Source organism: Diadema antillarum, unplaced genomic scaffold, assembly GCF_040938485.1.
Source record: "Diadema antillarum isolate AM-2024a unplaced genomic scaffold, OU_Dant_1.0 seq00001153_RagTag, whole genome shotgun sequence".
Taxonomy (NCBI): domain Eukaryota; kingdom Metazoa; phylum Echinodermata; class Echinoidea; order Diadematoida; family Diadematidae; genus Diadema; species Diadema antillarum.
This window is the reverse complement of record NW_027271964.1, coordinates 599,170-626,798: the sequence shown is the minus strand read 5'-3', so window position 1 is coordinate 626,798 and position 27,629 is coordinate 599,170. Positions and strand designations below refer to the sequence as shown.

Sequence of the window (27,629 nt, the reverse complement as noted above, 5' to 3'; positions counted from 1 at the left end):
CAGGTTTACTTTACTTTTCTTTTCTTTTTTTTTCTCTATTTTTGCCTCTCATCTGCCATTCGGGTCTGCAGGAGAGCAAAGCAGCTGCTGGTAGACTCTTTTCAAAGCCGTATCAAACAAATCAGTCCTGCTATCCCACCAGGCGCTCGTTCTCAGCATCATGTGCTGGCATCATAAGGAGAAGGGGAGAACGGTCTACGGTTGACCTTTGAACTCTGGCTGGTGATGAATCCTTTTTTTCCCTCTCCTCTGAGCTTGTCTCACGGGCAGCAAAATGCAGCTTGCTTGCTATAGGCTGGCAGGGAAGCTAGCGTTTGATTTTCTTTGTCCAAAGGTGGCAGACAAGGCACGCACATCAGATTACGTCATTTTCTGTGCTTTGTGTCTATACGTGGCTACCTCCTATGGCGCCCTCTTCCGTGCGCAGCATGGGGGCGGGAGGTCCGTTCAGCTTCAGGCCTTCCTCCACGTTCTTCACTGGGTTGCTGGGGTCCAGTTCTCCACCCAGGTCGGTGCCGTAGGCAGCGTGAACGTTCCATGCATCCCGTCGGTCAGCGAGGGCCAGTGGTCCCCATTCGGGCTTGGGCGTGCAAATGTGCTTTAGTCTCTGTTTAGTAAAACAGAAAACAATAAAGTGAGATGATCGAGAATTAGTATTTACGTTTTTCATTATCAAACTGGCAAATAAATCAGTTCTTCTATAATGAATTCTAGTATTCGGTATTCAATACATACTGTTTGCACCTTCAGTATGATACAAAATGCAAACACTAATATCAATTTGATATCATAATTTTGAACACATCATTATTGGGCATGAATATTGTTATCATAAAATTTACCATCTAAGGAACTGTCATCGTCAGTCTGTTATCACCCCATGTAGGATATTCACTCCCCCCCCCCCAACTTTTAATTTTGCATTCATCACTCTTATCACAAGCTTATGAGATAGTGATGTAACTATGACAACAAATGAAACAAGAATGTTATGAATTTGTTAAGACACTCACCTCCATGAAGCTGCCGTCTGCGCGGACGAATTCGAAGGCCATGATGGCTGGGATCCAGATGAGGGAGGAACAGATCATCATCCAGCCGAGGGCGTGGGCCCAGCCGGGGAACTCGTAGCTGCCGGCCGTTGGGAAGGTCCAGTTAGCCCAGTTGAAGCCGAGAACAAACTGTAAGAGGAATGGAAGAAAAGTGAGAGGGTAAATATTCAGGATTGAATATGGAGTCTCCTTTCCCATCCCTATTTTATGAATCCAGACAGAGACTAAGATGCATATTGAAAATAGTGACTTTGAAGACTTGATACTGACAGACCACAGAATTTTACAGGAAGGGGTTTCTAAAGATGATTTAAGTGTCTAAAGCAGTCCCTTGTTTTTCCTTAAATGATTCTGTGGGTGACTATCCTTTTTCTTCTTTTTTTTCCATCTAAAGTTGTGAATCGACTTCAGTGGCATTTTGCACAAACAGAAAACAAGGACAAAACAATGGTGCATTAATTGAAGGCAGTCTCTAATACATTTCACTACTGTGCTTTATATCTGCCAGATATGCAGTAAGGCAGAGCAATTTCTTTTGAAAGTCAGAAGCTTTATAAGTTCAATGGAAGCCACAGCTTCATCAAGACTGTGTACCAATTCTAGTAGAGAGACACTTACCAGGAGCACTCCGGGGGTGATGCAGCACCAGGTGAGCGGCCAGAAGTTGAAGAGGACGTTGTCAACGATGCGGTCTCCCAGCATGGACCTGATGTCGTTGGTGAAGCGCTTGACACCGTAGATCCAGCCGAGGCCGATGCACTCGCAGAGCCCGAAGATGAGCAGGGCGAAGTCGGCAGCATACTTGTCCATGAGGATGACCCAGTAACCGCCAGCCTGGGTGACACAGCTGAATCCGAGAAGAAAGCCGATCAGACAGTACGCCAGCACCACGATGGGCTTGCGCTTGCGCAGCGAGGGAAACTCATCCATAATTGCCGTGACGACCGTTTCGACGATGCAGAACTGGGGTTAGAGATGGATGCAAAGAATACGGACCAAGTGAGTGACTTGGTTCTTCCAAGATGGAAGTCAAAAGATGCAGTACAAAGTGATCTTTGACACATGCAATGTACATGACAACTTGTCTTTATTTCACAGGATGATTAACACGAGGGCTTATATTGGCTAGTACGCCAGGGTTCAAAGGTCACCACATTTGATCTTTTAATGCATCTTCACAGACATTCTGTAGCATGTCATGTATTAATGATGAGGAATCAATGTATCCTTACCTGACTGTCCATGCCGAGGGTGAGAAGCATGAAGAAGAAGAGAATGGCCCAGAGGGGCGATACGGGGAGAAGAGTGACGGCCTCGGGGTATGCGATGAATGCCAGCCCAAATTCTGTAGAAGTCATAAAAAAAGAGATGACAGTCTTTTTAGAGACATTAGCATTTTCATTAGACAGAGTCATACAAGTTTTTATTTAATAATTTAGCCAGCAATAATGTTGTGCTAAGTATCCTCCCTTTCCTATTCTGTAAGTAGACCATTCATGCATGATTCTGCTCGGATACTGGTATGGGCGTATCCACACTTGGCCTGTATTATCTGCAGTATACCTGCATGGATTATTCATGTTTATTGGCCTATGAATAGGCATACTTTAGACACCATCATTATAATATGTATCTCACAACTCATTCTGAATGGCTGATTGACAGCATTTTCATATTTAACAAGAAAAATGAGAATTCAAATCCTTCAAACTGATTTACTGACATCCAAAGAACTGATTCACTGACATTTATCGTCTCTCTGCAACACACACACACACACAAACAAACAAACAAAGGGAGGGGGAATATACTTACGTTCATCAACCACCTTGTCTACCGGCTTATCCAGGACGTGAGCCATGTGGCCCAAGATGGAGAAGATGACGAAGCCGGCGAAGACGGAGGTGCCGCAGTTCATGATGGGCACGATCATGGCGTCACGGAAACAGTTGTTCTTGAACTTGTTGTAGGAGGAGAGTGTGATGAGACCGCCCCAGGAGGCGCTGAGGGAGTAGAAGATCTGGACGGCAGCATCCTTCCACACCTAGTAGGTGATGGGGGGAGGAGAAGATGGAGAGGGATTATAAAAGATCCCATCCATTGCATTTATCTTCACATGCTTTGTGCAAACATACCTATATAGGCACCTATTTATGAAGCTGTTATATCCTGTTGACTCAGAATAGGTCACAATGATGATATGTTACCAACTCAAAAGAGAATAAGATGAGTACATGGGGTGAATATAGAAGTATAGGTTGACATGTTGTGAAATAAGAAGAGTGAGATATTAGGAGACAGCTATGCAGGCGCAGGTATTGAAAAAGAGCTTGAAAGAATTTAACATATTGACCATTGAAAAACTGGTGAAGTTTAGCTTTGTTTACTATTCCTATATTTCTATTTGTAAATTCAGGGATATGTCTGCTGCTAGAGGTGATGAAAGCCCCATTGTTGAGCAGCACTGAGTAAGTATCACTAAGAAAAAGGAGGCTTACCTTAGGATTCTGGAGAAGGTGCCACTCAGGGTAGATGAAGAACTTGATGCCTTCCCACTGACCCTCCAGGGTAAGCCCGCGGATGAGGAGGATGAAGAGCACCACGTAGGGGAAGGTGGCAGTGAAGTAGACCACCTTGCCAGATGACTTCACACCCTTGACCAGGCAGAAGAACATGAGGGCCCAGGCGAAGAACAGGCACAGGGTGAGCTTCCAGCTCACCACGCCCGGCTCGCCGATGCTCCCCGATTCGTTCAGCATCCCGTACCTGCACAAAAAAGTACGGAGAGAGAATGATTGTCATTTCAGGGTCAGACTTCAGAGGACATGCCTATCAAGGCTAGATTATAATTGATTGGCTGAATGCCAAGGTCAAACGCGCCTTGCTGTGGTTATGGGTCAGATGATTTCAATAATGGCTTCTCGGGGGACAAAAAACAAACAAACAACAAAAACAGCACACTCAGTAATCATTTCAACATAATTATTCTCTGTTTAATCAAAGTGGAATAGCGCCGTCTACGTTGAAAGCCGTGCAATATTGTACAATGTAGTCTCAAACAGTGAGCCAGCTACTTACGCTTTTTTTAAAAATGATTATTCATTTTGTGGTTTTTGTCGGAACAGATTTTACAAAAATGAAATGAGGCTTAATCCGACGACGTACGTGTTAATCGACTGCCTCAAGTGCAGTTGGCTACGCGTTGTCAGTTATGGGAAAGCTAACATAGTAATCAGTGTCTCCTTGATTGCCTTCAGCTCTATGCCATTGAGAGAATGCACTTATTGAAGGTCATTTTTATTTGAAAAGTCACACTCTACAAAATATCCACGAGAGTCGCCTGTCCGCAACAAGTAATAACGAGAGGAGCATAGATGCGACCTTGGTCGACCAGCAAAATTGAAATAAATCAAATTGCAACTATCCTGTTCGTACGTTTTCTCCTGAGAGGAATGAATATGCAATTTCTTTGTCACTGGCGTGTTTACATCAATGTAACATGTGATATAATTTTGGAAGTCTAATATTTTTCTTCAACGTTATCGCCTTCATTTTCTAAGGCAAGATAGGCACAAAAGTAAACAGAAAAGGCGTCGCAAGCAAGCACAGACACATAAACACACAATAGACGCACACATACACATGTACTAGATGAAATCTAGGAAAATGTGATTTCTTACTTGTAAAACTGGGCGGAGGGGCTCTCGCGAAGTTCGTGGGACGGATCGCTGTACCCGGTGAAGTTACCGTCCTCGGAGAAGGTGACGTTGTACTGGGCCAGCTCAGAGTCCGTCATGTTGGCGACCGACACGCACTCGTTGCTGTCCGTCATGATCCCGCCGGCGGCCAGGCACTCCTTGACGAGCTCGGAGCAGAAGGGCGTGTTCCACGAATGGTGGCAGCCCTCCCACGGCAGCACGGCCGAGAACGAATGGAAAAAGTAGAAGAGCGAGTAGGTGATGATCACGTTGTAGTAGATCCCCACGATGGCGGACACGACAACCATACCGTAGCCAACGCCTGGTCAATAACAAGAGATGGAGACAAAAATGGTTAGGTTGCTCGACCCAGTACTAATAGTAGGTCTATTAAAATGTAAACAGACAATGAGAGCGAATTACACGTTTTTCATTCATATAAGTGTTGGGTCGCATTGTGATTACTTTTGCAGTGTCGTCGGGGAAAGACCAAGAAAGTATTAGGCATGTCAGTTTTATTCAATGTAAGTCCTTGGAGAGGCCATTAACAATGACAAACAACGAGAAACGCAAAGAGAAGGTATCTTTCTGCCGTAACCCCCCCCCCAAAAAAAAAAAAAAAAAAATGCCCTTGTTTTGTATCGGGTGTATGTGTTGTCTTAAATGTTCACCGATGGGCCGGCAAAATGACCATCTCCCCATTAGGACCAATTTACTTTAAACCATTTGGCTCTCAATACGGACAGTATTTGTTCGTTTGTTTCATCAGTTTGAAGGTTCGGGGGGGGGGGGGGGGGAAGAGATAATAAATGCCATCTGAATTTGACCATGGACCTACTTTGACGTAGGTGTGTGTATTTTCATCCTGAAAAGTCTATCGGAGTGTGACGGTAATCTTCTGTCCTGACGTCAGAAATATGTAGGAAATTTGGTTTAATTATCTGTGTGCAGCCATTGCTTCAAAGCCATGACTATTTCCTCCTCGCAACCCTAGTATTTACTGTTGTAACTCACACAAAAGAAACAATCCACTGGATGTCACAAAACTGTACAATAGCGAACATTAGATCTGCGACCTAAACGCTAAGACGACGCTATGCACATGGGCAAGACATCTGTTTGTAATTGTATTATCCAACCCCCGGAGGAAACGTCGTCTTAGCGTTCGCGTCGCAGATCGAAAGCTCGCTAATTACATAATGGACTTCTGACTTCGCAGCCAAAGTTATGTGTCCGTGTTTGGGTCTCTGGTTGTGTGTTTTTTTTTTTTTTTTTTTCGAAGAATCGGTGATTCGGGGCTCAAATTATTGTTTGCACACTCACGGTGAATCATTCGCACACGCAAAACGCGTTTTCATTGTATGTGCGGTTTAGCAGACACACACACAGCCCTGCCGCACAGACTCACCCACCCACACACAGACGCTCACAGGGAACATAACGCGAGAAACAGAAAGAGGCGAGAGGTGAGAGATAGAAGGGTAGACAACGTATTTTACGAAGACGCTGATTGGCCAATGGACACTCACCTCGCATTAATGGCACTGCGTTCCACGCCCTGATTGGTCCGCTGCTGCAATACTGGCCGAAGGCCAGTTCCAGGAAAAAGAGCGGCACTCCAGCGAGACACAGCATCACGAGATACGGAATCAAAAAGGCGCCTGAAAAATTGTGGAGAACAAAACGTACGAGATATTTTTAGCTTTGCATTTATCATATGCGAATTTTAATCAGTTATCATAATTGTCTATTTTAGAAGGAAATCGAAAGGAGAAATCGTGTTCGTGGAGGAAGTTTGTGTCAGTGTGTATACGGCGTCGTTACATTACATATAATACGCATTCTGTATATAGTTTCACAAAAACATGACGCCATACAAAGACAAAAATAAGTGTCTCGTGATTCAATCATAATTCATTGCTTGCATCATGCACTTTAAATTGAAACCCATCAGTATTTCCACACAAATGTTATGAAAATCTGTAAAATTGATACTAAAATAAATCATGTCCACATTTTAAATGAGATCGTTGATATACACTTCATTTACCAATTTGTTCTTAGCAGTGACGAAGCACATTTTCTTGCTTTCATCGAATATTTTCAGCTTTTAAAACGAAGGAAGTGAACATAAAATGAATTGGACTGAAGACTTGACTATAACTTTATTTAGATGGCCAGTAGAGTGACCGAAGTGGGTCGAATCTCCGACGTCATGGAAATTTCCACCTAGCGAATGGGCGACTCAACTTAGCAGACAACATCATTTTTTGTCGAGGGCAAAGACGATGCGGCTCGTGGTTATTAGTCATGAATATTTCAATTACGGAGGCGAGCCCCACAAAATGCTCGTATGTGATTGGTCGATATCAGAGACTTGCGTCAGCATTCACATGCTAATGAGTTTGTCATTGACGTACATTCCACGGCTCACGCTTTCAGAGCACGAGAGGGCGGACGCAGCTCCTTATGCATAATGTATGAAGAAGAGTTGGCGGGGGGCCAAGGGAGGCGCGCCTCGCCCGTTTGTTGATATTATTCTCTTGTCTATTTCTAACCGGCCGGCGTTTTGACGAGAATTTCACATGTGCCGCATGCCGGCTAGTCTCGCCTTATGGAATATTTTAACCGGTAGCCTTTTCTCTTTATATTAACAAAAAATTATGCTTTTAATCCTATAGTGCATTAATTCTCTCGCAATACTCATGATTAGTCACAAAAATACACTGACTTTACAACTCGCAGACAAGTATAACGGATTTTTTTTTTTAAACGAAATTGCTAACTTTCTCACTAACAAGTCAGGCATAAGCCAACGCCCAGTTTCGCTAACAGAGATTGTTTTCTGTCACAGATTTGACCAGACCAGGAAGTTTCGTTATTTTCTTTACACCCCGCTAAACATAGAATATTTGCTTCAAAACTCTGATACTACGAAATACGAATACAAATTTCTCTCTTCAGTTACATATACATACATCAAATATCAGAATCATCGTGGCTGCCTATCAGACTCAGAATTTTCATAGTAACGTTACCTTCTCCTTTTTTAGATTTCATATTATTCATGATGATATTTCGATTTGAAATATGTCAGATCAAGAAATAAAAGCAGTAACAGATAAAGATAAAGATAAGACTGAGCGAGCGACAGACGACATGTACTCACGACTCAGCGAGCGGATCAAAAAAAATATATATCTATAGACTGACGATGCAACGCGACATCGTCAGTCTCGAAATATTATTATTAAACTGACTTACCTCCGCCGTTGGAGTAGCAGAGGTAAGGAAATCTCCAGACATTGCCAAGACCGACTGCGTAGCCGACACAGGAAAGGAGAAAGTCGAGATGACTTGACCAGTTGCCGCGATCCTCATCGTTGGGGTCTTCGATCGTCTCCTTTTGCGGCGTCGCAGGGGCGTTGCTCAACTTTAGCGTCAGAGGTGGCTGCTGCTGGGACTGGAAAAGAAAAATCAACAACATAATATCACAACATCAGTAACAAACTGTAATGGAAATAATATTTTCAGTTTTTTATTACCTAAAATTACATTAAACGGACCAGATCCGCCAAGAGCACGTTGAAAACGAAACGAGACAAAACTCACGAGTCAGGAGAAGCTCCTGCATTTGAACAAATTTCTATAAAACATGATCTCTCGAAGTGGCGACGAAATTTAACATTGATTTTTCTCTTTTCATTAACAAAGGATGATCCTAAACGAAAACATTAAAAAAGAATACATTGTCTCAGTCCCGCAAAATGTTGAAAGACTTGATACATCTTCAACTTTACCGAATCTGGTTACGTGTTTCTTATGGTGATGTTATCATTCTCAACAACCAAATGGAATTCCGCTCGAGGAACAAAAATAACCAGTAAATGTATGTATACATCAGATAATTCTACAAAAGCCAAAGATAAAATATCAAATATTGAAGACTTACCACTTCGGTGTACCCAGTCTTTTCCGAGTTGGCCTTTTCTGACTTTTCAGTCATCTTGATACTGAAAGTCGAAAAAGAAACAACCTAGGCACGACGTTCTGCTATCTCGATGGAAAACGTGGGAAGCACGAAGTATTCTTCTCTAATTAGTTTGTCGCAAATTAGCAATCCGATGAAGAAATATGAAAAATATGTTCTTCGACACAGAATGGGGTGGCTCAATGTTTACAATTAGGTGCAACGACGGAATTGTATTCCAAAATAAGTGTCAAGAGCGACGCACGTTGTGAAGTTACGTTGTTGATTTCAGAGTAGATTCTGAGGAAAGTTCCGTTCAGGGCGCTTTTTATACTGGTGCGTGGTAAACACATACATTCACCCGGCTACCCGGCGCGCGTTACTATCTGGCATATTAGTAAACACAACCACATGGCAAGTGTGTATTGCGAAACAAACGTCATCTCATGAATATGTATATTGCTCAGGATCAGCGCGCGCGCGCGGACAGACAAGCAACGGTTAACTGTAGGTCCGGGTTTTTTCCCCTCTGTCACACGCACATGCGTCATCTGCGTGAACAAGCAAATAAGGTAAGGTGGGCGGGGCTTTCGCGTGAAAGTCAGTGACTGGTGAAAAAAAATTATTAATGAATGGCCAGCGTTGTGAATTTCCATTGACTGGTTATAGTGAGTAAAGCCGTCCCTTGTGTGTAGCCAACCTCGTTTTGTTGTTATTCTGGGAAGGGGTCGTGTGTGTAATCCCTTTTGACTCCGGACAATACTACAACGCGAGTCAGACGGAAAGAATGTGGCATATGTTACCATAATTTTGGGATGGCTTTTGTTATACTAGTACTTGTACATAATCATCGTGACGCGTTTAGCACGCGGCATTGAATAGTAAATACATGTACCGTAGATTTCATAACAATGATGGAAACCTTATAGTGTAATGGAAGATGACTTGATTTTATTGGGCTTATAAGAGGAGCATTGCCAACAAGATATTATGACGGTCAATTATAGTAACGTCAAGAACAGCAATGCCTCACTGCACTGATGATTATGGTAATAGTAATAGTAATAGTGATAGCAGTAATAGTCATAGTCATAGTCATAGCAATATTCGTAGTAGTAGTAGTAGTTATAATGATAACAACAATAATAATAATGATAATGATGATGATGATAATAATAATAATAATAATAATAAAGATAATAATAACGATAGTGTTACATAGAGTCCCGTTACATTCATAATTGCATAAACAATGATATGCTCTCTGAGAAAAACAATATCGTCCACTGTAATCAGTTAGATTTTTTTTTTGAAGATCACATCCATCCCATACAATTCTTGACATACGAAGTCTTGCATATAATGCTATTATTACAGGCGTGCACAGATCAACACAAAAATAATGATTATGCTTCTAATGACATGGCCCTAAAATAGATGGAACTCTTCGAGCTATTTCATGAATAGGACAAAATACGTCAGTTTATGAACGAGGTTCTGCTTCATTTATACTATCTCAGTCACAAAGTGATTTGCTGCTGCGATAAACGGGATTAATGAAGGGCAGGCCATAGTATTGTGCTTTTACTGAATGGCTGCTAATTGCAATCCATGAGGAGGAGGTCTAGGGGTGGGAGATATGTGACAATCCCGCCTCGATTTCCAAAGTGGTGATGACACAGGTCACGTGGTTTCCATGCATACATAATCGTGTAGTAAATTATGATCTAGCAGTCATATCCGGTAGCCCATTATGAAGCGGTACTGAGTAAAACACACAAAACGGGTGTGTCTTGCTCCAGCATATTGTACAGGTTTTTTTCCCCCTTGGCCTCCCTAGCTCTTTTTTCTCTCCCTCGTATATAAGGCGTACAGTTATTTTGGTCGAAGTTCGTCTTCGTACACGGATGGGGAATACAATGTATACGGTGATTTGGGATAGAGTATACCTTCTCTGTATATCCACATACAGAACGTGCTATACCTTCCTTTGTTTGTAAACACCAGAGATGTCAACATGGCCCACAGATAATGTGGGAGTTGTAGGGAGCGGCTTACGAGGCATGCGCACTATTGATACCGACCGAGTCAATGGGTCATGTGACTCGTTCCCGGCTCGCTGGTTCCGAGTGTGAATTGATTCCCGCCTCTCGCCCATGTGGTGTAGCTTCCACCCTCCACTACATTCGGAAATAGAGTATCATGTTTCATGTTCAACTTTCACAATTACTGTGCTCAAGTCAGATGATGATTATGATTATGGGTATTGTAACACACTGCTGACACAAACCCACGCACACTGCTGACTGCAAACACCGAAGTTGAACGAGGAAACAAACACGAAAGAAAAAGATAAAGAGGATTGATGGGTAGAAGCCCGTTTTTGACATGGAAGCACGGATATACAACGGCCCCAACACCATTGATTCAACAGTTTACAAACATGAGATATCTTCCTTAATAAATCATGTGTGAGTTGTCTTTTTGTGTGTGTGTGTGTGTGTGTGTGTGTGTGTGTCTAAGAGAGAGGGATGGGGGTGGGGGAGATATTTTCTCTAGTTTTTACTAACGTGTCTTCTTTATGGTTTTATTTAATATGCGTGTCAAAAATTTGTACAGTTTTCATGCACAATGTACCTGTATCATTGTAGGTAACTTGGTAGAATCCATGCAGATGAAGCAATGTACTGTATCGTGCGCATCAGTGGTCGTAACTTGAACCTACTCAACCTCCCCACCCCCCCCCCCCCCCCCTCTTTCAGCTCTTACCCCACCCGAACCAGTCATCTAGTGTTTCATGTATTTTGGCCTACTCGATTCTGCAAAGTAAATGCTTCCCGGAACACTAGCGTATTGACATCCGCCGGGGCGCAGCGTTAAAGGGACTGTAAAGTACTGGTTGAGGTAGGCATTCATGTCTTGAACATTCCTAAGTGAGATAATGAAAAGCCTCTTATGAAATATGAAAGAGCATGTCATTTTAAGAAGGATTCAACGTTTATTTGACGAAAATTGGTTTTAAAATGGCTGAGATATCTAAAAAAGTGCTAATAATAAAAGGCGACATGCCCCAACTTTATTTGTATCTCTTTGTTTCACCTTGTTTTTGGATATCTCAGCCATTTCAAAACCGATTTTCATCGAATAAACTTTTGATACCCCTTAGAACCGCATGCTCTTTGACATCTCATAGAGTGGTTTCTGAATATCCCACAAAACGTTTAAAGCTAAATCTTCACCTCGACCAGAACTGTACACACCCTTTAATTCTATATTGTTAATAGGTTCATGGTTATACGACTGCCTTTTATTGGCTTCATGTTCCAAGATGAAGCACGTGGCTTCTACATCCGCTTTATGCGTTATGAAGTCAGAAAGGAAGCTATTCATTCAAAATTATCCAACGCTGCATAAATACTTAGATGAGCTTCGAACACGAACAAATCTGCGGCTACCCGTATCACACAGTACAACCCTCATCCTCCGTATCCTGCCTTCTCCGAAACACTATACGGATACGCTTTCTGCGGATGCATAGGTCAGACCCACTCCATGACAAGTGTATACAAAACGAGGCTCGGGATCAAAATTATCATGATCAACATGATACTAATCGCTCAAGCCGAGATGCCGGAGTTCCTTATCAGATCAGGGTAAAGAATTGATACTTGGAGATGTTAATAAAACTTGTTTGATATGGTGGACAATGACCTCTCTCATGATGATATCATAACTTCATTTGTTTAGGACAATGACATAATGTATAGCTGTGTTAGACTGAAGAATTGGACTGTCACATCCTGATACACGTGCAAACCAGAACAACAAGAATAATAACTATCATTGTCGTGAAGAAGTAAACCAAAGCAAACCAAACAATCTTGCTTTTCTTGCGTATGAAGTTTTGCAACTGCGTGTGGCAAACTTGATAATACTTTAACACTCACATTCTACATAAAATATTATAATGCTGAATGGTAAGCTCCCCATAATCACGATTGGAACAGAAATTAGTGTTTATTTGGTGAAAACAACATTGTCAAAATCAATCATTGTCAATTGCAACATTATCCTTATATCAAGTCCAATGAGCGACTTTCTGTACTAGAATCAATTGCAAATCGACGCCTGCTAAGGGCTTCCAACCAACGAGTGGAAATGGCCTTGATCATTTCATGATAGTATCATACATAATCATATCATATCATATCATATCATATCATATCATATCACATCATATCATATCATATCATACCATATCATATCACATCATATCATATCACATCACATCATATCACATCATATCATATCATATCATATCATATCACATCACATCACATCACATCATATCATATCATATCATATCATATCATATCATATCATATCATATCATATCATATCATATCATATCATATCATATCTATCATATATCATATCGTATCCTGTATACTTTATTAAGAAAGTCAAGCTGAACATTACATTGGAGTTTATTTTTGATATTTGTTTATAAGGTCAGGTGTGTCGCATTCCTGCCAGTTCACAATCCCTTTTCTACTCAGTTGCAGTGCAATATCCACCACCTACCTGATGTGTTATACCTACCACAGAACTCTATTATATATATATATATATATATATATATATATATATATATATATATATATATATATATATATATATTGTAGAGTTCTGTGGGTTATACACGCTTTGACAGCATAATACTAGTACGGTAATCTTTCAAATGAAGCGAGCCGCTTACGGTGGTACATGTATACTGTACAGGCCCTACTCCTCGTAGGTATTAGCAGGGAGGTAAGACTCATAATTATTGCACCTCCCTGTTTTGTGCAGGCCCTTGTTAAAAGGGGCCGGTGTGTGTAAAGAACAAAGCGTTTTCTTAAAGTACATAATTATTATTCATCTTCATTCTCCCAAAATATCGTTACGTTCGAAAGGTGAGGCTTTCTTACAAAAAAAGGTAAGAGAAACATGAATGTTATACATAAAAGCTGGTGCTATCGCAACGTTGTCTCTGGTATACCTTCTTTCGTATAATAAAAGGGATGGTTTTTACAGGAAGTATAGTCTGTAACTTGCTGACCCATGACTGTAATAACAATCTTTATGTTAATATCTTTATCATTGTCATAATTCGCAAGATTAGTGTAATATTTCTCATTGCTTTAATTTGTAATATTACCAATGTTTTCATTTTCAGCAGCAAAAGTCATAGCGGAGAGCGATGTTTCCCTGTTTGGAATAGCAGCTCCAAGTCCATAATGGATGAGAGCATTCAGCTTGAATCATAGCTTCACGGTTTCCGCGTCTGAGTATGCGCAAAGTCCATTGACAGGCCCCTCGCCAATGTTAACATTAGAGTCACACAGTTCATAAAGGGCTGCATCTAAAGTCACATTCATGTAATTAATAAACAGACAGACGTACCAGGCACGCACATAATTATTAGGGGCCTACTCATGAACGGTTTTCGTTTAATATATGATTACGACGGAAGGGAAATATCCGCATGTATTAACATTGACTCCTCTAATCGGTATTGTACATATCCCTCTGTTGTAAAAAATTATTAAGGTAGCTTCATCCAATAAAATGAATGCATATGTGCTTGTTACTGAAGCGTATTTCCTACCCGGATTTGTTTTGTGTAGGCATAATGTTCATCACTCATATCATTATAACACACGGTGCAATGTAAAAAAATAATGATGAAAGACATATAGGAGTGCATGAAAAACCACAAACTGCCAGAAAAGAATAGGAAATCGTTATAAAGAGAAAAATAACAGGTCTATGTCATGAGGGGAAATAGTTCAAATAGAAATTAACAATTCCCTTCTCGCTGTAAAAAAAAAAAGAAAAAAGAAAGAAATACAAAACTGAACCATAGTCGTTGGTTTCGCGTTTTGCGTTCTAAGAAAAGCGTGTCCGTTGTCCGCACTATCGGCTGGCTATTAGAGGAGGACGGGGTAATGCTGGCAGCGATATGCGTGAAATTCTGGAAATAAAAGACTTGTCAAATCTGATTAACTGCGAGAAAGGTGTGACGGAGGAACTTCCTCCGTATTAATCTCTTTAAGAATAAAAATAGCCCGCATTCCGCAAAAGGCTTGGATGACCTGCTCGTCCACGCCTGTTGGATTAAACCGTATACTTCGCTTTGTAGGTTTCGTCTTGCTTTCCTCATCTCATCTTTTTATTTATTTTTTATGGTCAGATTTCTTGGGAGGCGTGTCTGCGTCATCCACACATTTCTACGTAAATCTCATAACAGTATAGGATGAACTCGAGCTAATTTGTATAGACAATCATGTCATGTGAAAGCTTTGTGGAAGAACATGCAAGACCAAAATATTATCATTCTTCTTCTTCTTCTTCTTCTTCTTCTTCTTCTTATTATTATTATTATTATTATTATTATTATTATTATTATTATTATTATTATCATTATTATCATTATTATTGTATAATCATTATTATTAAAATCATTGTTATCATTAGTAGTAGTAGTAGTACATAAGTAGTAGTAGTAGTAGTAGTAGTAGTAGTAGTAGTAGTAGTTGTTGTTGTTGTAGTAGTAGTAGTATAGTAGTGGTAGTAGGCCCTATTTAAGTTATGATCATTACATTATTTTGAATAACAGTGAATCTTCATAACAGCATAATACAATCACCTCAGGTGCTATCCCTTTCAACATGTTCCTTACCAGGAGTGTGAAATTTCCTTAGACTTTACACATGATCTATACCAGCTTCTTTGCCTTCTTGTAAAGGTTATGATGTCTCCTTATGGTGTATCATTGCAGTACATGGTGGAGTGTGCATGGTATTTATTATTTACTTACAGTACGTCTATATATAGCTAATAGCTCACGTGTTTGAAGGCTTGAAAACAATTAGGTTGAAGGCCACTCCATTGTATGTGACAAATAAAATATCGTGTAAAACTAGGGCATCACTCCCTGGAATTCATCAAAGTATATAGGCGTGGTATGTTTGCTAAATAATTTGATCTCACTCATCTGTGAGACTAAAGTAAAACGTCAGTCAACACTGTTCCACAGTCGATTCGAATGATACTGTAAAACGGGTCAACAGAGAGAAATATTTGTTTTTGTCAAAGTGATAAAAAGAGTCGTAGAATAAAGTGTAATATTTCATGAAACAGGGATATTATAGTGACAATCTCTGTTATGCAACTTTAGTTAGTGATGATGTCATAATCTACTCAATCTCCTATCAACTTGCGCACAAAATCCCAAATGTTCAACTCCACAAGGACAATAATGTGGGGAGCAGTACTTGTATTTGTTTAAATGTTGACTAGATCATTTTAATTAAGAAAATCTTTGTCCAACAGTACGTATAAAGTTGTCAAAGGATAATTGCAGCTATACAAAAGTGAATGTGGCTGTGACCCTTATAATCATTCTTTCTTTGAAAACGTAAGAAACTTTAGATTTGATTATACCACTTCTCATGTCTAGTTGTATTGTACTTGTATTGTATTTCATTCTCCGTCATAAAAAGATACACAAAGAAAGCTATAATATTTCATACGACTCTATCATACTCCAGTGCTAGCGTAATAGCATTCCTTTACAGAGGAGTCCCTGCTGTATACAACAACTTGACGGTGAACACACGCGATGTATGGGATAGCTACTAGCATGTCTGTAGTGTAAACAATTAGTAATCATTGTTATGAAAATTAGTGGGTTGTTTTGAATATAAGCATATTAAGCACACAGTTTATTCACTTACAAAAATGAAATACGCAGAATGTTACCATGCTAAAACAGTCGTCACAAGTTCGAAATTACTACTTATAATAACTAAATATCACTACTGTAGTTAAAAGCTATCCACGTGGTTTCTTGGTCTGGAAACGTTTCTCTACGTACATCCTATGCTTATGCTTACAACTCCATTGTGTTGAAACGTGGTCGGAATGTGTTGAGGTCGATATGACTTCGTGTTTATTGTAGGGGCCAGGGGGCGTATTGTGTACGTGTACGTGTGTGTGTGTGTGGGGGGGGGGGGGGTGGGGAGGGGCGGGGCCACCATACAACAACGCGACGGTTTGTTTACTAACAAAAGAACGCGCCGGCCGGTGTCTTACGTAACTCATTCAAAAATTCTCGTGACTGGAACCGCAAGAAGATTATGGCGCGGGAGGAAGCGACACTGGTTTATAAATTCTCATAACGTCTATAAGGGATCCCTACCCCACCCCAATGTTTGTCAACATAGCTCACAACATAGCTCACGGTTGAAACTTCTGTATAGCAAAAAAAAAAAAAAACAAAAAAAAAAAATCATGCAGTCCGCGTCCTCAAAAGCACTCGAAATTAATGCGTGTTTAAGGATATATAGACCTGTAAAGAGTTTAACGAAAATTATCCTTTGTGGATGAGCTTGGCTGAAATCCTACATGTAGGCCTACCGCTGAATGTAGGAGTCGTACATGTACCTGTTCCCTGTGAACAAAGGAGTCACGCCGCAACATACAGTACCTCCTCGGAGAATCTGGTATTGAGATCGATATGCATATCGATTGCAACACCTGATGTCGGTTGATGTAGATAGCGCGCCAATTTCGTGACGCTACTTTGGTTGGGTTTAAACCTGGTTACCTATATACTACACGTTTTTGTTTTGTGTGTTTGTTTATTTTTTTTTAAATCACACTCTCGTAAGGAACAAAATAATGTGTGCATCCATCCTCATGTGAATATTTGTGGAATATATTGATTTGTTTGCTGTCAGTGTTTCATTTTTGTTTTAAAATTTGTAAGCAAAGCCAAATTTCTACGTGTTCAGTAGTCCGATTAGGTTCAACAATACAGTAACACTGATCAGAATAGGCAGATATCAATTCGATAACAGTCTGAAAACAGGCCGTACATCATTCAAACGATATTCAGTGATTGCATGATTTCAAGTGCCGCTTCCATATAGTACAAATATTGTATTTTTTACACTACCGAAATCAGATGACGACTTGTTAATCGTTAGAAGTTACATAGACCCTAGTTGTCATTCCGAGATTACGCAAAATCATTTTGTTTTCAAAATGAAAACCAAGACTTGTGTCTTTCTAAACGTTATAGCACAGAACTATTTTAGTCGCTCATAGATCATTAATGGGGGAGGCAACAAGGAAAGAGACAGCCTATGAATGACTCCTGCCCAGGGAATATCATGAATCGTGTTTCAGTTTTGTGGGGGAGCGGAAATGTTCATCTAGAATATGGTTATAATAATATGTAGCTGTAATTTCTCCAGGTAGATAAGTCGGTTATTGTGTTCGCCCTTATATTCAGCCATGCCTAACACATGCTCGCTATTTCTCACCGAGCAATTACTTCCTTGATAGTATTCAACCACAAGCTAAACTGTTCAAAGAAAAGATCCCTTAATGTTTACATACTTGAAATTCCAAGAGATCGATAAACTCGCGTTAGTCTTTAAAAATTAGACACAATATCTAGACTCACACCATCATTACCACAATGTATAAGAGTTCGCATTGACAATTGATTAAAGCTGAGGCTAATTGCTTCCTAAGATAAGGGAGAACAATATTAGAACATAATCTTATTAGTGCTGTGCAGTTGGTTGATTAAGTCTTTTGTTTAGAGTATAAAAGCCTGCATTCCTAGTGCTAAATAAGTTATACTTGAGGTACATGTCAAATGACTAACAAGGTATAGGACTGTCTATCGCAAAGACTACACCTAAACAATCACATTGAAACCGAAAATGGTTCTGCGTTTTTCGTTTTGCATTCGAGACCGGGCTGCAGCGAGTACATCTGTACATAACCACAAGCAAGCTGTGCCGTGTGGTCAACCGCGGTATATACACCCCTCCATTTCTTTCCCTCTTTCTCTCAAATGATATAATCTTTAGTAAAAACAAGAATAAAATCAAACGCGGGACTCAGAGCACTTGGCAAAGAGGAGCGTAGATCACGTGACACTCCCACAGCGGGAAGTTCTTCACTTGACTAATAGAGGCTTTACGATAACAAAAGATCATTTTACAAACAAAAGCGTGGAGACTGATGATCAACAAAAGCTACATCGTTACGGTATTCCCGCATTGTCCTGGGAAAAAAAAAATGTTTGAGAAATAGATTGAATGATCTTCATAATATTCTTCCCCTTCCGCAGATACGATATTGTGTTTCAACGGAGTACCGAATGCAAAAGTTCGCTTCTAAGAATTCCTGAAAATTATACAGCCTGCTGCTAAACATGCATGGGTTATGGTGTATATTTTGTAGTTCCGGTCATTTTTTTTTTTTTTTTTTTTTGGAGGATAGTTCCTTTCAGGTGACTAGAGTAGCTAGATAATTTTCCTTCTTCATCACACGGGGAAAACAACAACAACAACAACAACAACAACAACAACAATAATAATAATAATAATAACAATAACAATAACAACAACAACAACGACGACGACAACAACAAAGGAACTCTCACCGCCACGGACTGTTCCATCAGTTTGATGACCTTTGCATGATCCTTGCACTCAAATGTCAAGGTTGTTCAACTTCTAACTCCCTGCTGCAGATTATCATTAGAGTTTAAGCGATACTCAAAATCCATAGGGCAAAGTTGAAGTCGCCTTTTGTTTGAGACCACACACGTTATGTATATAGAGGGATATGGCATACCGCGTGTCCAATAGACCGGAAAGTCATGACAAGCTAATGCCAAATTACGCCGTTACCTCAATCTACCCTTAACGACGCGTTATTCTTATTGTGTGTTGTTTTTTTTTTTCATTCAGATCATAGAAGACGCTTCTTTCGGCTACTATACTTTTGAAGACACGTAAGTTGAATCTCATCTTTTGAAGGCGCATAATGGCTTACAAGACAATCAATTAAGAGATAAAAGAATTCACAGGTAATAAGTCTATTCATTGAGTCTCTGTAGTCTAAGAGGGGGTGGGGTAAGTAATACCCCATTATGTTCACCCCTTCTGAAGAGCCGTCTGTGAGCAGGTCCCATGCATTCAATCTGGGGTTATTGAGGACAGACCATTAACAACTCATCCAAGACAAAACTCGATTTGATCTTGGTCATTCCCTTGGGCAAACAATACGAATAAAGAAGAAGAAGAAGAAGAAGAAAGGGCGAGGGGGAAGGAGGGACAAACCTACCATGGCCACGCCCCCATTTAACATGTTCCCGCGCCAGTCTTGTGCTTCCCGCGAGAATCAAGAAGCTCAAATACTAATGGAAAAAAAAGCAGGTGATTTTCGCTTCTTTTTCTGTGTGCAGAACCAGAGATCCTGGGAACGTCTCTACGTCGCCTGTGGAATATCAATGGACATAAAAGAACGAAGGTGAAGATAGACATTATTTTATAGTGTCGAGGTCGTCCGTCATGCATGGGGTAAAGGGTGCAGCCAAAGTTAAAATCGAATTGATTATTGCTTTGGAATAAGGTTATCAACATCATATAAAGGATTAGATCGATATAATACATAAGGACAGGTATCCAGTGAACACATGTTAATGATTCACAGGTATATTATACAAATGAAAAAAAAAAAATAGAGAACAGAAAACCGCCCTAAAACAAAACGAAATTAAAATGATGATATCAGATCTTTGCTTTCAAACAAACACTGTCGTTCAAATATACATCGAGGTACACCGTAAACGCCCATAACACTTAGAAGAAGGAGCTCTTTGTTTTATCAATATTCAGTTAATCTAACTGTTGATTAATATGATCGCCACTATAATCTTTTTTTTTTTTGGTATTTGCATTGGAAGCTGACTAATGGCATGAACACTTACATTACCTATTTTCATTTGCAAATATTGTGTAACTCAAAACATTATAAGCATGGACATCCAATGTTAACAATGTTTTATTTGTTGTTAGTTTGTATTGAAATGTATGAAATGGAAATATACCTTTATAATATTTATATAATAATCACACGTACTTACAATGACACACACATACATATATATTTATGCATGCATATATCTATATATGCCTTTGTTAAGAAATGAAAATAAGTGAAACTAAATGGATTTGTTTTTTTACTCTCAGTTAACTTCGTGAAAGGTATATACAATGTATACTGAGAAAATCATTACATTTTATTCGATGGCTCTGAATTTCCCTCAAGACTTGAAATGCCTAATTTACTAGTATTGAACTTAATTGTTCAGGTATATATTAAAAAACATCCCATTCAACTTGAGATTCTTGAAGTGTTGAGTGTACCATTTATACAATCAGGTAGCATAATTTTACATTTACATTGATGGTTAAGATGCCATATTGCTATACGAAAAACTTGTGATATATAGCTGTATAGCAGATCAACACATCCGTCAAATGCTTTGCAAATATGATGGTCAACAAATAACCAATGGCCAGATCTATGAAGTGACTCTTTTTCATCACAGCGTACTGGTCAACGGAGAAGACTGGCCGTGACAGCAACACTGCATATCATTAAAACACGCATAACACGCACGGCATAATAATGGCATTCGGTATATGCCAGCAATGTTGCTTCGTGGGCGCTTGCACAACTCTTGTTGAGTAGTTATCAAACTTAATGGTTCACACTGTGCAGAAATAGCCAGCGGTCAGCGAATACGTCAGAGTTTATTAATACAAACTGATATGAATCCTCTAGTACACCCCATTATATCAAGGAGCGGACACAACAGTGTGTATGAACCATATGAAGGTATGCTATAACGTGAGTGAAATGCAAGCGCGTGAAGTCAGTGCCGATTTTTTTCTTACACTCACGAAGTCGAGATGGGCTGCACTGTTTGTTTATTTGTTTTTTCATAGATATTATACATTATACTTCCTCAAATGACTGACCGTCTAGACTAATATATTTTGAAAGCCATATTTTGATGGAAAAGGATATAGCAAGGTAAGTCTGCGAAAGGCGGAAGAGGCCTAATAAGAAAGGTAGAAAAGTTATTTCATTATAATTATGTTTTGTTAGCATTGTTTATTTTTGTTTATTCTATCTTTTTTTGGTACTGATTATATCAAAGTATGTTATGACGTGATGCTTAACATAATTTCAATGAAATTTTATCTGTGCTCTCATAGCCCTGATATGGGTCGATAGAGTCAAGAAAATCTGCTCAGCTCAACTCTTGTTTTTCTAACATCATAAATTTAGTGTCCCTAGGGTAGTTATAGGATATATACAAACAGCAATCGTAGAAATGGTAAAAACAATGAGAACAAGAGTATTAGAGATAATACAAATATATAATATTATATATAATAATATATAATAATAAAGGTAATACTAGATATGATATTGATAGAAATAATTAAAATGAAAGCAATAACGATAAGCAATAAATAGAATCTTTATATGAAATTATATAATATATATATATATATACATATACATATATATATATTTATATATGTGTGTGTATACTTATATATCATAAAAAAAACATGAATTTCCACTTGTCGGAAACCCTTTCGGTAAGCCCTGATATTCAAAGTGCAATGGTCTGATACTAAAAAAATACAATTAATTTATACAGTTAACTGTGTATCGTTAATGCAAAACTGGAAGTGAGTGCATAGATCAAATCAAACGCATTAAAACCATCTTTATGGTCAATTCATTTTGCAGCAAATTATACAAAAAAAAAATAAAGATACTGCATAAGGAAAAAGAACGAAAAAAACACACAATCTGAAAAAACACTGATCTTACACTAATTAACCAAATAAATTCGAAGTAATATAATATATCAATTCAAAAGAGCTCGTTATAATGCATCCAAATACTGGTTGGGATAGACATTTTCTCTTTCATTAAAAAAATGTTACGAAAACCTGTGTGTACCAGTTGAGAATATGCTTTGATTTTTCATATTGAAATTTTGTCTTTTTTTTAAAGGGTAAAATAAAATCAATGTCTTGTAAGTTGTATACGACGTCTAAAAAGTCTGTCTTTTGTTTTGGCAAATAAGCAAATGAACAAATGGATGAATGAAATGGGAAATTAATAGACAATACCCCATAAGAAATTAAAGATACAACTTCGTTTTTCTGCGTCCTGCTCGAAAATGTGCTAAAGCCAGGAAAGAATTCATGTGACATGGTTTTTGTGAAGCTTGTCCTGCCAAATCACTCTCATTCCAGGAACTAATTGGCAGAGATAAAAATGTTCATTTCAGAGTGAAGAGATTATTAAGGTGAATGTGACCTAGTGGAAATTTACCGTGCCATAGCCGTTCATTGAGCAGGAAACCAGCACATCTCTACAAACAAGCACACACACACACACACACATTTACATACACAGACATACCTATACACTTTAGCACACACACACACACACACACACACACACACACACACACACACACAAATACACACGCACACTCACATCATTCACGTGTAGTGTACATATACTACAGAATGAAATACGTATACAAGCACCAGTAGGACAAGCCAACAAAACACGGATGTTCATTGGTATGAGGAAATAGCTGATGTATCCCATCACCCCTCGAGGTTGCTCAAATCTTCTTTCGCGTCTGTTGTTGTTGTTGTTGTTGCTGCTGCTGAGTCGAGTGGTGGCGCTCTCATATAATTTGAATTCTGCGAACTCCGTCTTCAGACCTATTATCATTTCAAACGGAAATTGATTTTTAGTTACTACTCGAGATACTGCCGTATATAGACCTACAGTACTCTTTCTTAGTCATGAACATGTGTTTTTTTCTGTACTGTATTAGTTTGTCTTTATCTAATTTCATGAAACAAACAAACAAACAAACAAACAAACAAAAATAGTTCTTGGAATACTTGAACTCTGGAACCGGGCCCTGGATTCAATTTATCTATTCTGATTTACGGAGAATAGAGTGACAAAATATTGCCCAAAGTGGTCTTATATCAATTGTTTACACTGAACTACATTATAACATCAAACCAAAGCTAAGTTATGTATCATAAACCAACGAAAACATCTTTTCAAAAACTACTATAAAATATGTATGGACCACGACCATGAGTTTGTGCCAAAGAGTTGAATTACTGATGATGGAACAGAGCGGACTTCCGAGTAAAAGTCTGCTCTGCGAAGGCTGTAAGAAAAAAAAAAATGCTGCATGTGGCCAGTTTCAAAAAGTCCAGTCTAATATCATAGTTACTGTAAAATACTTCTATTGAATTAAGACCAAAGGCAGTGTAAAGAAATAATCTATAAAAGAATGATCATGCCGGAAAATAATCGTAATCAAATTCACTATTAGGCTTACAAAGGGAGCAACACAATTCAAGACAAAAGAAGCGAAGCGGGAGAAAGAAAGAAAATACAAACGAGTCCTGGGATGTATAATCTTATTTGAAAAAAAAAAAAAAAACCTACACACGCACACTTACGCACACACACACAAACTATTTTTAGTGGTATTTTTACATTTCCATTCAAATAGTATCAGGATGATAATCGATATAAACCTGTAGTTCTGTGAAATATAACAACATAATCGCATCATTTGGACATAATTAACAAAAAGATATGTCCTTCCTGAACACACACGCACACACACACGCACACAAACTATTGTTTCAGTGGTATTTATACATTTCCATTCATATAGTATCAAGACGGTAATCTATATATCTTCTGGTATTTCTGTACAATGTAACAACATAATCGCATCATTTGGACACAATTAACAAAAATCTGTCTTTCCTGAGCAAGACACACGCACACACACACACACACACACACACACTCACACACACACAATCATATACACAGGGCGTTAGGATGTCATAATGTGATGAAGAACGGCAACAAGAGACGGTGGTCGCTCATCTCCAGTTGTTACCTCCATTTAAATTGCAGGATCTAACGTTCCTACGCGCAAGGACTGTAATAGATGGGTCGTAAGTTCGCGAAGGGGTATGACGTCAGCTCACGTGAGGGCTCATTGATTTTTCAGTAAGCGTCTGTTTTTGTTGTTGTTTTTTCTTAAGAGAGAGAGAGGGGAGAGAGAGGGGAAGTGATCGTGCTTGGAAAATCACCGGTCTAATTAACGATGGAACGCAAGCCTTGTTACCGGTACTCCTCGACGAGCTCAAGATATTGTGACGTCACCTCAGTGGCCCGTAATCGCTGGTTGATTGATGTCGGACAGTAACGGGAATGGACTGCGTGGCTTCCCTGATCAAAACGCGATTTCAAAATAAACGCTGCATTTTCATCGGGAAGAGTGTTACACAGTTTTGAGGAAATCTTAATGTGAGGCTCAATTGCAGGAATATTGTCAACTCTGCTGTCTGAGCGGTGGGTGGTGCTTGAAAAAAGTAGGCCTTATACTTCAGCATACAAAGCCTTGAGAGCCTGCTCTTAACAGCAAGAGATTTGTGAACGATTATCGCCATGCTCATAATTATTTTACTGAGTTATCTAGGCCAAAACTGCTGTCTGTTGGTAATACTGAGTTAGATAAATGTATAACTCACTGATTTTTTTTAAAGCATTGAACGTGTATTTGCAATCCTATATTACAAGCATCCATTATCATACTATATAGTTACACAGGAACTTTTTTTCGAACTGTAAAAATTGCTGAAACAGCAGCTTGTAAGAGGAAGAAAGCATTATGTGTATGCGCTATGTGTATAGGCCTATATACATTATATTTCTATATTCGGGTCTAGGGCAATTACCCCCTGGGCAATTAATTACCCCGGACCCTTCCCCTTCCCCTGGTCCTGATCCTAATCCTAATCTTAATCCTGAACCTAATCTTAACCCTAACCCAAACTTCTACCCCTAAACTAACCCTAACCCCAATCTTTACTCTAACCTTACCACTAACCAGTACTTAGCCGGGGGGTAATTGCCCTCTGGGGTAATTGCCCGGATACGGATATAATTATAGGTGAATGTGGATAAACATGAGCTTATATGACATTTATTAAAGGACAAGTCCACCTTCATACACATGTGGAGTGAGTTAATTCAACAAAATTTGTTGAACACATCAGTGAAAGTTTGGGGAAAATCGGACAATCCGTTCAAAAGTTATTAATTTTTTAAGTATCTGCACAGTCACTGCTGGATGAGAAGACTACTACAGTGTATGATGTCACATGCGTACAACGATATAAGGAAAATAAAAAGAGAATATCACAAAGCTTAACTGCACATTATTCTTCAACTTGTTACTGACATATGTTAGGGGTAATATTATTCCCCCTGCTTTCTGAAAGAGAGAAGTTGAGTGTTCTTTTGTTATGCGAGAAAAGTGAAATTGTGCTGAATTTTCTTTATTCTTTCTTTATATCGTTGTACACATGTGACATCACAGGCTATAGTAGTCTTCTCATCCAGCCGTGACTGAGCAGAAACTTCAAAAAATCATAACTTTTGAATGGATTGTCCGATTTTCCTTAAACTCACACTGATGTGTTCTACTGATATTGCTGCATTCACAAAACCCACATTATGAAGGTGAACTTGTTCTTAAGGGCCTAAAAATTTATTCTCTGCAATCGCATGGTTATTTTCCTCTTGATTCATGTTCTCATGATGAGATATATTCCAGACACGAATAAATCAAGGCAAATCATCAAATTATTCTCAAGAATCAAACAGTAAAGAGAAACGTTAAGAATTCCAAATAATATTGCCAGTCTATATAATTCGCTTGCAATTGCTATGCTACTAAACTTTACAATTATTCGTGATCTATACGATAGGAAAGTTAACTTGGATGTTACGTTGATTAGTGAAATTCCATCTTTTGATATCATCGTCAGTATTAGGTTCTCGACGGCTAATGACGGCAGTACCCGCTTATCGTAACAGTCACGGGACAAAAAGTGCGGGCAACAGGGCGAGGAAGTGGGCCTATATCTATTTCTCCCGCCTAACTGATAACTGAATTGATCCCGTTACATGCAGATTCAAACGCGTCCGTTAAGAAAACATGATTAAATAGAATATATTTGCCTTTGAAAATAGTCTTGTCTTATCGATGAAAGTCATTATTTATCCAAGAAATCGTATGATATAGAAGTAAAAACCAGATACAAGAAGAGAATATCGTTTGTTTTTTTTCTAATAAACTTTATCTTATCGAGAGGTGTTTAAGTTTGTTTTATTTAAATGTATTGAAATGCAATAAAGTGACGTTCTTTTATGATAAGGTTTACCTTCATGTACCCGTACTCAAAGCAGATGAAATTTTGTTACCCATTTAGGTTTCTTTTTTTTAATGTTTAATCTATTTAAATCAAAATTCTTGAATTGATAATGTAGATGGCCTGTTATAATTCTTGCAAACGATACAAGCCAAGCTATACACATAACGTATTTCCTCTAAAGTCTAACCAGGGAGGTGGAAGAGCTCTCTTCCACCTCGCTGGTCTAACCATGTGATTTCCTAAAGTTTCCCCCCAGCCCACCCCACCCCTCCCTTGATGGATAGGGTGGGGTGGGTGTTGGGGTGGCCGGGTTTCGGCTCACTTGCATCATCCTATTCGTCGTCACATGCTCGCCTCTTCACACCTATATGATTATGGTAGTGCTATGCGTACTACTTGCTCCCACTTGCAAAAATATTGACCATACGTAAGAATTGTACGTCACAGCCGAATTCTGTTCCTACGGGGTATACATGGCGAGGAGTCGGGTTACATTTTACCAGCGGTCTGGCTCGCGGGCAGTGTACTTGACGAACTTGATATGTTTAGTATACGAATTCAGACCCCAATATTCAAATAAAGCACATAAGGTGCGTAAAATTTACCATCTCATACAGGAATTAACGATGTTATAAGATACACATTAAAGCGATCATTGCTTAGAGGTACGGATTATACC

General features: G+C 39.1%; 1 protein-coding gene across 1 annotated transcript; it reads right to left on the bottom strand.

Annotated features, from left to right (window-relative positions):
- Positions 1-69: 69 nt before the first annotated feature.
- LOC139744280 (sodium- and chloride-dependent neutral and basic amino acid transporter B(0+)-like) lies at positions 70-9,050 on the bottom strand. The gene is made up of 10 exons (XM_071654726.1): positions 8,703-9,050; positions 8,015-8,213; positions 6,280-6,411; positions 4,733-5,072; positions 3,551-3,818; positions 2,868-3,096; positions 2,285-2,397; positions 1,671-2,015; positions 1,014-1,181; positions 70-607 (listed from the first exon to the last, which is right to left on the bottom strand). Exons 1-10 carry the CDS (start codon positions 8,754-8,756, stop codon positions 386-388), a joined length of 2,070 nt encoding a protein of 689 aa, XP_071510827.1. The 5' UTR covers positions 8,757-9,050; the 3' UTR covers positions 70-385.
- Positions 9,051-27,629: the final 18,579 nt, after the last annotated feature.

Bases quoted from the DNA above. Each gene is read 5' to 3' on its own strand.
- LOC139744280 (XM_071654726.1), bottom strand. From the start codon at position 8,756: ATGACTGAAAAGTCAGAAAAGGCCAACTCGGAAAAGACTGGGTACACC. The intron at 3,097-3,550 runs GTAAGCCTCCTT...ATCACCTACTAG, and splicing joins ACCTTCTCCAGAATCCTAAG to GTGTGGAAGGATGCTGCCGT. The intron at 608-1,013 runs GTGAGTGTCTTA...TTTACTAAACAG, and splicing joins CAGACGGCAGCTTCATGGAG to AGACTAAAGCACATTTGCAC.